Raw genomic sequence first — 12,984 nt, 5'->3', positions numbered from 1 at the left:
AATTAAACAGTGAATACTGTGGGCAGATCTCTTCATGATAAGCGCTGTGATACAATTGCTGGGGATACAGACGATGGATATTCCTATCCACTTTTCTACCTCCAACTTTCACAGTTCTTTGAAGATCCTTACCTTCAGCGCTTCTTGTTGATGCCATTACTCATGGAAGCACAAGTACACATGCCAACAAATGACTACTGCAAGGACACTAAAATATTTGTACTCACTCAGGTTGCTGCAAAGCTACTTTAGATGGCTAAAATGTGATTACATTTAACTACTACTAAAAAAATCCCATTCCTTCTTTGTTGATAAAAATTAACAATATACCTGATGTCATTTAAAATGCCAACTCAGACCAAATGAAAAAAGCAACAAATACAATTGTTGAAATGAAAAATACAACAAATACCCACCCCCCCAAAAACCAAACCAAACAAAAAAACAACGCCACTTAGTAAAAATGGAATGGTTTTACTAATGCTTAAACCCCATGAAAATATAACCTCACTACTAGGCAATATGTCTGCACACCAGAAAGCTAGATATGCAAAAAAGTTCAAATAAATAAGTATTCCAGAACTGACACTTTTTAAAAATGCATTACACGTTATGAGTTGTTGACACTTACTACCAAGATTACAATAATATTTAACATCCAATTCCACTGTAGGCACTTTCATCTGATTGTCAGGTGCCAGTTCATTGCGCTTCGTTGTAGCAGAAAGGCAAGCAGAAAGAATGAAGCTGAAGCTGAAAACAGAATAGGCATTAAAAACCATGACCCTCCTCACAAGGACAATTGGATCCTGCACTTTGGCGATAACAGGGCAGACATAATAAGTGGAATTGATCATTGGCTTTTAATAAGAAATCACACACAGGCATGGCAGGGTTTTCTATAGATCTAAACACAATTTTTAATTCAGTTTGGCCTTTTCTTGAGAAGTTGATAAACGAGCAATTTTTTTCCTGTCCTCTATATTGGAAGATTAATTAGATACATCACTGGTAGAAGCAAACGAATATAAGGCTTGTGCAGTTTCAGGGTGTTTCTGCAGTTATCTCCTTTGCTTTTCTGTTGCATTTGGGTTGCCTTACCACCTCTCAAAATCGCAAAAAAAACCCCAAGTATCTAGATAAATACACGTATACACATATAAACACGAAGCGAGAAAATGCACGAGAGAGAAGACAGAGAGCAAGTGAGCTATTTTTACTCCTTTCCATTGGAACTCACATAAATCAATATATAATCCTCTGTTAAACCATGCCTGCAAAAAATTACTTTCAGGTAAAACAGTGCCAGACGTGTGAATAAAGTAATTCATCCCCATCAGTAAGTTGTGAGCTTCAAAACACCGGTTTGAATTCAAAACATTTAAATAGCAACATTATGAAAGTAAATCTGTTTTAAAACTGCACAAAGGACAACTCTGAAACGAGGAAAAGCTTAGCACGCCTCCTGCTACCTGAGCCTTTTCTTTCTGACTCCTCTAGCAGAGCTATTCTCCATGAGCCATACAAAGCTCCTGGCAAGCCAGCCCTGTGGGTGCACCCAGGTGGGATCAGTCACCTTGTCAGTACAGTGAGAGGTGACAAAAATGTGTGTGTTTGTTTTGCATTGAAAAAGGCACATTTTTTTCTCAAGGCCATTTGCTCTTCCCACCTAAGCTACTGAGAGCAGCAACCCTGTGACACTGCCGGGGAGCCGTAATTCCTCCAAAAAGCGTAGAGATTGACGTGGTTAGGAAGAAGCTTCTCTTAGAAGAACTTCAATATACCACGTCTTTCCTGCCGCTGATGATGATGAAAGATGAGACAAGGAGTCACTGGAATCCCTGAGCCACATAAAAGAAAGTCTCATTACAGATACTGCTCCATAAACAGAAGAATCTTCCCTGCAGGTTCCTTTGCTCAGTTCCTGTATAGCCCATCCCACATGTTCCTCCCCCCTTCACTGGGCTCCCAGTTAACCTCCCAGGATCTCTCCACCTACCTGTCTGCTACACCCAACTTCATGGCATTTCCAGATCTGCAATGTAATGCATTTTGAATGTTGGCTCTGCTCTGTTTCCAAATATCACAGGACAGTCATGGAGAAATGGGCACAGCTCCCTGAATTCACTTGAAAAACGTCAATCCAGGAAATTTTCGGATGGAGAAGATCTCCCAATGAGACTTGCTTTCTCCCATTCTACAACTCAATTGACTGAAGTTAGGTGCAAGAACAGAGGTATGATAGGCTTCCTATGCTAAAATAAAAGGACACTGCAATTCCTTTTGGACACACACAGATTTCTAACGAGAGAAATTGCATTACGGGATGCAAAAGGCAACTGAGGCAGATTTAGTGAGTCTGCAGAACGTGCTAGTTGTTCTAATGAAACAGCATCATTAAGCTTAGCTTTCATTAATCTAGAATAGGCTCTTCATTCATTTGGTTGTTTATCAAACAGGGCTTCAAGAGACATAGAAAAGACTATGAAATCTCTTGTAAAGCAAGAAAAATTAGGAGGAAGAAAAGCGCCTCCCCGTGTGTGTCGTCCCCCCCCCCCCCCCCCCAAAAAAAAAAAAAAAGCATGAGTACAAAAAGCATTGGTAATCATTCCATGAAGTAGGAAATTAGGGTAATTCCTTACTCTAGAGACACAATACACAGTCTGCTCTGGTCAGGCAGAAACTTATCATCCCCAAACCCATTTTTACAGCTGTAATTGTCACTGGATGCTCTAGGAGGAACATGCCCCTCCTTTTGTGAAGGCCTTGGCAAAATGAAAGGTATAGTCATTATAGACTAGAAAACTAACAGCAAACAAAGGAGGAGAATCCCCCATTCATTAACTCTAAAACTTAGTATTTTATTACATTTCATTAACCCTTAAATTAGCATCTGACACCCTACTCAGAGAATTTGTCTTTCTCCTCTGTTTGGCTGTCTGGGAGCTGGGAAACGTGCAATATTGGGCTCTATCTGCCCTAAGAGCCTCAGAAAATACCTTCATAGAATCAGTCTCTTCCACCTGGATGTATCTTCTACTCTGCAAACGTTTGCTGTAATCCTTCAGCCCAGTATTAACGGGACCCCAGCTTTGCATAAATGCATGTAACATGCATATGACAAAACCAAAGGGAAGTTTCTTGGGACATGTTGTTACACAGTATGAATTAGTTCCAAACATTCCTAAACCACGGAATACTACCCAACAATCACCTGCTGGAAAATACTACTATTATTGCCAATTCCACTGACTTTGTTCACTGATTTCCTTACTGGTAGATGACTGGAATTCAGACCTGGTGAGTAATCACCATGGATAACACTTAATCGAAAGAGATATTCTCTACCACATTTTATATACAATTTTCAATTAACAGGAGCTTTTTTCTTTGTATTTGCAGAGCTGTTCTTGAGGGAAAGATTGATGCTAATTCTTTTTGTTTCAAAATCAGGATGATAAAACTAATTGCAAAGCAGCAGCTTCAAAATCCAAGGGTTAGGTCCTGAACTGATGAGTCAAACTTAGAAGTTGTGAAATAAAGAAGAAAAACCACCAAGTATTTTTTCATTTGCCTTTTCTAGAATAACGTCAACTAGAGCTCAAGAGAAAAAAAAAAGGAAGCAAGGAGAAATGGATTTTTATTACATGTTAAACTACTGTTTTGTTTTGCAGTAGTATGGGAACAAAATAAAAAGAAACACTGGAAAAGATATAGCCAGAACATGAAACCTGGCCACACCATGATTCTATTTTCATGTTTTTATGCCTGAGTAATTAGCTTAGAAACCTAAAGAAAATACACTTACTGTGTGATACTTACTCTAAAAACATCTGGTGTTTAGTTTACAAATACTGATACAGAAGTGAGAAACAGTTGAAAGACACACAGTGCCTCATCCATACAGCAGAAAAAAATAATCACATTTAAGGGTCTTGTTTGGATATTTTTTAACACAACAAGTTTTGCTGCATTCAACAAAACAGACAATTATTCTTTGTATAACCTCTGCATTCCCCAGAACCTCTTCTTGTCATAATTATCAAAACCATAATTTCCTATTTGAGCATGTCAACTCCTGCAATTATTAGCTCCTGTTTGTAAATAAATACCATGATCATAATACCTAATTGCAGAATCAGAAACAAAATCAGAACAGTTGAGGTTGGAAGTGACTTGTGGAGAACATCTTGCCTAAACCACCCCTTTAGGAAGCAGGGTTCCCTACAACAGGCTGCTCAGGACCAGTTGCATTTTAAGTATCTCTGCAGATGGAGACTCCACGACCTCCCTGGGTGACATGTTCTTGTGTCTGATCACCCCTGAAGTTAATAAATAAATAAAGAGCTTCTAAAGAAATTATTTTATTTCATTTTATGTCCACTGCCTCTCGTCTGCTCACTGGACATCACTCAGAAAAGCCTGGCGCTCTATTCTATAGTTCCTCCCACCAGGTATTTCTACACCAGGGGTAAGATCCCCCACCAGAGCCTGCGCCGCTCCAGGCTGAACAGCCCGAGCTCTCCCAGCCCTTCCTCACGGCAGAGATGCTCCAGTCCCTTGATAATCTTCTTCAAGGCCCTTCACCAGACCCTCACCACTGTAGCTACGTGCTGCCCTGGGCAGACCAGGCCTGGACACAGCACTCCAGACGTACCTCACCAGCGCAGAGTGAGAAGGACCACCTCCCTGACCTGCCGGCAACACTCCTCCCAACACAGGACACCACTTGCCTTCTTTGCAGCAAGGGTACACTGCTGGCTGACATTCAAACTGGTGTCCAGCAGGACCCCCAGGTCCTTTCTGCCAAGCTGCTTTCCAGCCAGCTGCCCCCCGTAGGCACTGGTGTATGTGGCTGCTCATACCAGGCACAGGGCCTCGCACTGCCCTTTGCTGAACTTCATGAGATTCCTGCCAGCCCGTTTCTCCAGCCTGTCAAGGTCCCTCTGGAGACCCGTCGGTCCATCGGCCGCTCCTCCCAGCCCTGTCCCCCCCGCAGACCTGCTGAGGGTGCTCTCCGCTCTGTCCTTCAGGTCATTAACGAAGAGGCCAAGCAGCACTGGCCACCAGCCTGACATCCTGCTGATCACAACCATCTGAACCAAGTGATTCAACCACGTTTCAATCCACCTCAGCGTCCACTTATCTAGTCCATATTCATTAGTTTGTCTATAATGATGTGGCAGACAGTGCCTATACTTGCTATACTTGAGACAAATAACATTCTCAGCTCTCGTCTCATCCACCAAGATAATCATCTCATCATAGAAGGCTAATAGGTTGGCAAGCATGATTATCCTTCCTAAAGCCATATTGATGACTCCTGATCACCTTCTTCATTATGAGGTGATTTTCTCTTCTGCCTAGCAAATATTTAATGTGCCATCTCCAGTCAGACGTTACATTCCTGTGATCCAGATTTGGCTCTCTAAGGACATTCTAAATGGCAAAAGTGTGAAAAGTTGATCCAAATAAATAAACACTGTGAATGTGAAGTCAGTTCAATCCTTGTGTGTCCTAAATCAACGCAGGACATCGAGTTAACAAAGTCAAGGCATCGCATAATCACTCAGTGGGGATGCGTAACACAAATGCTAAGATACTGAAAGAAGTACGAATGGAAGTGTCTGCATGCAAAAGTGCAAGAAAAAACAATGCAGAGAACGCGTTCCAGGAATGGTATGTATCGACAAGCAAGGACACAAGTACCAGCAATCAAACTAGCCAACGATGAGAAACTTCTTGCTACATCTAGATCAGAAGGCCAGCGCTCTAGTGAGGCTGAACTAGAGATGACCAGCCAGTCGGAAACCCGCAGCAAAGCCACACCATGTCACCTCTGCCCACAGAAAAGCAGGCTGGACACCACAAACCCACCCGCCCTGAGGCAGTGGAGTCCAAGGACAGCAATGATGGGCTGAAGCCAGCAAGCTTCTGAGGGAAAAGAGCACACCATGAGAACTGTTTGACACCTAAAGAACACCGAAAATCTGTCTAAAAGCCAGTTTACTGCCATCAACTAAGAAGAGCCCAAGAGACATAGTGAGGGGACTTTATAGCCACCATCACTCATCCCACGCAGGTGATCCTGCACAGATGCCTTCGTGTTGGTGAGCATGTGGCTATCAGTATGAGTGGCATCTATGACAGAAGGAGTGCAAATGAGTGAAAACAGATTAATTTAAAGTAAATATCACCTCCCCCTCCAATAAGGTCTTGCATTGAGTTTCTTCACATTAAGTTCCTGAAGTCTTTCACATTTTCACTGTTTTAAATGCATCACCTATGTTCAGAGTCTTTCCGATTTAGATTAATTTTTCTGACTACACCATTAATCCTGACAACAACCTTAACTAAAAGGGTCTGAGTTTCAGAATGCTCCTCTCCAAGAGCTTAGTTGTTCCTAGCTTAACTATCAAAATACTGCTCGGGACACAGGTTAGACCCCCTCCTGTGACTCCCACCTGAATGAGGAATGAGTTGCATGCCCAGTGAATTAGCAGAACCCAACTATACTCCTTACAAAGGCTGAGTTACTAACACAGCAGAAAGTATCTTGAATCTTCTACTTTTTTCTATCCCTGCTAACCCCAGGTCTTGATGCTAAAGTCTCCCTCCATTCCAGTAATTCCTACTAGTCCTTGTGTACTTCTGCAACACTCAGGAGAGCGCCTTGACTCTGCATCTGCTGTACTCATATGTGCTTTTCTCTTATACAACAGAATCCAGAATGTGCAAAATTCTGCGTGTGCAATAGATTCACTGTCAGCTGTTTCCCTGTTCACATTGATGAACAGTTCAGAATTTATTCCCTGCTTCTAAAAGGCCCCACATGCTGAACCCACATGAAGCACTAGGCACTGAACATCTGCCTCAAATGCATTTCAAAATACTTTCCCAACAAAACACATTGTATACGTATGTACCCAATACAAATAGAAAAAAATAATGAAAAATAACATCACGTGGCACACAATATATTGCACAAGAAAATAAGAAAGGCATGCCCAAGAAAATTGATAAATATCTCTTCCATAAAGAACCATGAGGACTTCTATTATAAATGCCCATCAGAAAAATGCACAGACTAAGTAAACAACATATAGATAGTTTTCCTGTACTTGCTAAGTCCTTAAATTACTCATTTTCAAGAACGGAGCAAAGGACTAAATACTAAACAGTGAACTGTAGTCTTTCACTCTCAAATACTCTCTTTCAGCAGCAGAGTTGAAATCCAAGTCCAATTTTAATAAAACCTTTGCACAGATCTTTTTTCTGGCTGAAATAAACATTAGTATGGCAAGCCCCACTGTTTCACAAGATCAGTATTCTAACAAGTATGGAAAACAGCCCTGCTTAATAATCTATGAAATTAAGCAGCAAAAAAGGAAATGAGTGAGAGCGATAAAGGCTGGGTGTTAGAGGAACATTCTTTCTGATGGAACGTACTCAGTCCGTTCTTGGGCCACACTAAATGTGCATTTCCCATCAGTGCTCACACTCCAAGAAATAACAAAAGAACTTTTTTTCAAGATCAAGTATTAAGCCCACCCACAGCTATACATATTCCAACAAAAAAATCCCAGAAGAAGTAGCAGACTTTTCAAATGTCACCTCTGTGAACCTCTGCAGCCATTTTTAATGGAAGATTTCCATCCTCAAAAGCTTACAGCGAGGCTCTGCTAATTTGCCATCATTCATTAAAAGCCCAATACTTGTGGTCCAAATGTTCAAAGCAGCCTACCTTTTCACAGAATGGTCTTGGATAGGGTAGAAAATAAAAGATATTCTGCCTTGGTATGCTTGATATACAAACAAAACTAAGTTTCTACTCCAATACAAGTGTATTATACAGCAGCACTCAGCAAATAAATAGCTTCTGAGCTAAACAAATAATATCTGACCTTTGGTTGCACGATTATCATACATTTGATTAACGGGGTTAGTGTAAACACTGTTTATAAATCAACTAATGAATTACTGAGTTCTGATAATTCAGTTTGTTTGATACTGCATTGGTTTTCTATTTGAATTATTAACTTGAACCGAAGCAGACAGATGGAAAACCTCAGAGCTTTCTTTAAATAACAAAAGGTGTGCATGTATAAATTACACAAACATATAACAAGTAATAAAATAACAATTTCATTGCTTCACTTTGCACATGCTACTGCCATTCTTAATGTCACACCTTACTTTCCCTGTAAAAACCTTGGGTGAATGAGAAGAAAAGAAGAGCATCCTTACCTTAATGTTGCAAGCTTGTTCCATCAGTCTTCTGGCGTTCTCTTCAGCTCTGTACCTCTTGGGCAACTGAACCCTGAAGAATTTTAAAGCTCCTTCAAAATCTGCTTGCAGAAGGTCCTCTTTTGAGGTCTGCAATTAAACAAAGGGAACTAAAGTAAACACTGAGAACACGCAGTCATGCTCATTTCCTGGGTTTGTCACTTACTGAATGTATTCCAAACCACCAACATTCACATTAGCTAAAAAACACCCTCCTTGAATTCAGCTCTCTAACCCCAACCTCATCAAACAAACCAGAGGCTAAAGCATATCCAAGGAATGCCAGGCAGAGCAGCACAATCAGAGGACTGTAACACATTAATGCATTTTATCCTTCTATACCTGGAGGGTAAGAAAGGGATTCTGGCTCAGCCTGTCAAGATGTCACTTAGTGTGGAGAAAAACAGAACCCAAGGAAAGAAAAGAAACCTAGGAGAATGTATAGTATTTTCTAGAGAGCTTGTGTGTTAGACCATTGCTGATTCTCATAATGCTGCCCTAAAAACCCAACGTATATATAGATATATATGGTTGCAGACATGAACAGCAGAAGCAGAAATGCATATGACTCATAAGAGGCATCAGCGAGTCAATGTGCAGAAGTCTGTGACACAATTTCTCAAAGAACACTGTGCTAGAAAATGTTTTACAAGCTTATTTCTACATCTCTCATAATACTGTACCTCTCAGTGTGGTACCAAGCCTAACAGGTCAGAAAACATTAAACATTCAACATTCAACATTAATCCAGTTCTGCTACTGACGGAGTAATATGATTCACAGGGACAAATGCATTCATCTTTGGATTTACTAAGAGCTACACCAACAGATGCAGCAGATAGGAAATACCAAGCCTTAGGATAGCTCCTGTAAAATGTTCACAGAAGCTGAATGTCCAGACAAGACATGTAGGACATCATCTCAAAAATGTGAATGTCAAGATATTTACCCTAGAAAGAGTTAACAAAAACCTGTTAATGTACAGACTAGTATAACGGAGACCAGTGCTGTGTATCCCAGTATGACTGCAAATACCTCAGGAGCAGCACCGGTACCTTTTGTTAAGGTTAATTGCTGAATGAATTGCTCAAGTACCACCGCCAACATTTTCATGTGTGCATCCCCCGCTTCCTCATGAGTAACATCCTTTTTCACCTTGTTCTATGCAGTAGGTGTATTACATACACATAATTTCCAAGTTTGATTCTTAACTATGTCGTTATCCACTCAAAATCCTTCGCTGTCTCTAATTTCAGACTTTCCAGAAAACACACCTTAGCCAAACACAAGAGATTTAGCTCTATGCAGGGAGAATGGGGAGAAACCATGTCGCCTTTGACATGCCAGACGTAAGGCTCGATGATACTATTATTTCTCTTGCGTGTTAAATTGGTTTTAAATGAATAAAATAATAAAATAAAAATAATTATCACTACAATGCAGAGAAAATTTTACTTTTACTTACAAATCCTCCCTACACATCCTACAAAGTAGCATCTCTAGTTCATTTACGTGAAAATAATTACATCTACTATGTAAAAACCCTTCTTAAAAGTACAAATGTATTGTTTCCCAAAGCAAACTGAACTTCAGCATGGTGCTGCAGACATGTAACCACAATACCTAATAATGCAAACCTAGTTTGCCATATTCCACATTTCTGCTGAAAATGCTACAGCACCCTACCCAGAGGGTCTATCAAACCCAGAGATTTATCTCAATTTTATTTGGTGGGGGGAAGGAAGAAGGGCTTTGGAAGGGATTTAAAATTATGTACCAAGCTTGGAATGGCAACAGAAGTTAAGGGGGTATCTTGATGATTATCCAGCCTCTCTGATAGTGGAGGGCATGACCTGACATCAGGGGAGTGCCCCTCCAACACTGATCATCACCATCACCGTGTCCAATTTTTCACTTGGGGAACAGGCATAGCAATGCCACCTGTGATGTCCCCATGTTTACCCATCAACCGGTGTATTTCTGGAGATTATTATACTGTGTACCCCAATGGGCACTGTTGTAGTAGTTTTCGCTACGTTACCCGAATGAAAGCCTGAGAAAACTCCGAATACAACTCAAGTAGCTTCAGCATATCTGTTTCCACAGGACTGCAGCATTTTTAAGGCAGACAACTTTCTATCAGCAAAATCCTGAGTTCTCCTAAGATCTATTTGACCCTCCCTTCATTCACAGCCAAGGAAGCTGCTGGGTCATCACTGCAGGGGCACAAGAAAAGCTGCCTTCGGGATGCTGATGAGAAATGTTCAACTTTACAACCTATTGCATCTGATTCTGTCCACAAAGATCTGGCAGACGGACTGGTTGGCTGAGACTCAATCAGACACGACCAGGGTAGTGTTGACAGAAAGCTGGAGCCATTGGGTATTTGATGAATCAGACCCACTCACAAATGCAGCCACGGCCAACACATCTGCTTCCTCCTCCTCCTCGCATCGTTATTTCTCTTGGACAAGTTTTTACTGAGGTTATATATGCTTCTGTCACACTTGAGACGAGATCACCATTTCATATCCACAACGGGGCTATATTTAAGATTATCTGCAAGTTGCAGAGCACGGTGGGAGCAGCCTGTCACGCAGGCAGCATCGCTGCCAAAACCAGCGCTGGCAACCAAGCTGCGCCTGGGCAAAGTTCAGCTGGGTGATGCGGATCGAAGAGCAGTACACGATAACAGCTTACCTGAAAGCAGTTCCTCTCCTTCCCTCTCAGTGATGGTGACAGCTGTGATCACTACCCAATACAACTACATTTCCCTATCACCCTGCAAATTTGTTTTCCTGGGAGACGAGCCCTCCCACATTTCCAGCCCCTTCCCGGTACTACGGCAGCCTCTCCCTCCCTCCTCCAAAATCTGGGCCCAAACACGGCTCCAACCCCAGTGCACAGGGACACCGGCCACCCCGGGGAGCCCCTTCTGCTGCTGCTGCTGGTTTCACACTGAAGGTGCTCAGTGCCTGCGATGCTGGAAGACGGGCAGTCTCCATGGCAGGCAGCTGGTACACACTTCCAACAGAGTGGGAGGGTGTTTTCAATTAAGACTTCTGGACAGTTGCTCCCAGCACAAAACAAACACCAAACACACTTTTTGCCAAAGTTTTATCATTTTCTCAGAGGCTGAGCTATCCTAATTTGAAGCGTGTAGTCTTCTTAGAGGTCCTGACTAAACACCTGTATTTTGAATTTAATTTTCTTAAACCAACATAATGCATCAAGAGGTTTGGAATTATTTTTCTTTTTTAGAAATCAGAGGAGAAAACACCCCAAAAAAGGGCAATAATCAGCAATTAAACTACCCTGTCAAACTTTAGAAAAGCAGATGCCTCTACCCTTTATGCCCATAGCACTTCGTTTTAAAATAAATACTAAAATATGACAGAGGCAAATACATCAGAAAAACAGCAACTAAATATAAAACATTTAAAGTCACATTTAATTCTTCTAGGTTTCTCTTTGAATCACTGTTATAATAATATTGTAATAGCCCACAACAAATTACTCTCATTGAATTTTGAGTTCTCAGTCCTGAAAAATCTTAGTCAACGTAATTCCCATAAGAATAATGATGAATCATGGAACTAAGAACTCCTGACAGAGTTTACTGAACTAGAATTCTAGTCATGAAACACTGTAAACCATCACATTGTACAGTTGGCAACATCAGCGGTAGAGCCTATATTGCTCAGCTCTTTCTACTTTGCTGAGGATTTTAATATCATGAAAATAACCTGTTGATCAAAAAATCAGTTTCACTATTAAAATCACAAGAAATTGAAGTAACATTTTGAGAGCAGTATTAACTGGGTCATGTACTTTGTATATTTTCTGCAAATTAATTTAAATTTAAAAATTTTAAAAATAGCAATGTTGGCATCCTAAGATTCACATTTCCTGACATTTTGTGCTTTTAATCAATAATGCATAAAGATATCTCAGGACCCTTTTGGCAGCTGACTGACAGGCGGAGATTTGTAAGTGCGTTGGTTCACGTCACTCAGCTTGTGGAACTCATCAACAACTTATTTCACCAAACCATCTGTAAGTTTAATGAACCAATAACTAAAGTCTGGCAGGTGCACTGGATTTTTGTGCACTCAGAGACTTCAGGGCATTTTTTTATTATTCTAGATGTAATCTCCAAATAGTCATCTTTTTGGTTAAAATATATTTTTAAAACCAGGCAAAAGAGGAAACTCAGTGAGAACTATAACCAAAAGTTTCAGCTTGCCTTTTAGCACTTGACTAAATATGCCCTCAAATGTCCTTCCCACATCGCTTATGTATTTCAATATATTCATAAAATTATCTTATATGGATTAGTTGAAACTAAGGGAAAGCTCTTTCCTACAAGTACTAGCAAAGCTTACAAATCTAAAGGTAAAGTTCTAGAAAACCACAAATGTTCAAAAACAGGAACGAAATTTGAGAGACTTACGATTATGTTAACTTTGATATTATTTTTTTTTAAGTAAATAGTGTTACTACTACTTTCCCCAAAATATTTAGGAAAATGTGATTAAGATAAAGGACGAAGCCTTAGCTTTTTTCTTTAATTTAATTTCTGTCTTCAACTATTATTCTGCTGTCTCATTTATTACTGACTATATAACTAAAACTCCTATTCCCACATGGGAACTAATACAGCAGAAGAAATTTCAGATCAACCACACTACACTTCCT

At 40.6% G+C, this 12,984-nt stretch overlaps 1 protein-coding gene across 8 annotated transcripts in view; it reads right to left on the bottom strand.

Moving 5' to 3' along the window:
* Window positions 1–12,984, bottom strand: part of RABGAP1L (RAB GTPase activating protein 1 like) — a 270,618-nt gene that overhangs the window by 54,474 nt on the left and 203,160 nt on the right. For all 8 annotated transcript variants that reach the window (XM_040610555.1, XM_040610551.1, XM_040610552.1 and 5 more), the window contains one exon: window positions 8,248–8,376. In XM_040610555.1, coding sequence (XP_040466489.1) covers window positions 8,248–8,376 — 129 coding nt within the window. The remainder of the gene's footprint in view (window positions 1–8,247; window positions 8,377–12,984) is intronic.

This window comes from Falco naumanni, chromosome 11, assembly GCF_017639655.2.
Source record: "Falco naumanni isolate bFalNau1 chromosome 11, bFalNau1.pat, whole genome shotgun sequence".
Taxonomy (NCBI): domain Eukaryota; kingdom Metazoa; phylum Chordata; class Aves; order Falconiformes; family Falconidae; genus Falco; species Falco naumanni.
The sequence above is the reverse complement of the archived record's forward strand: the minus strand, read 5'-3'. Positions and strand labels throughout refer to the sequence as shown.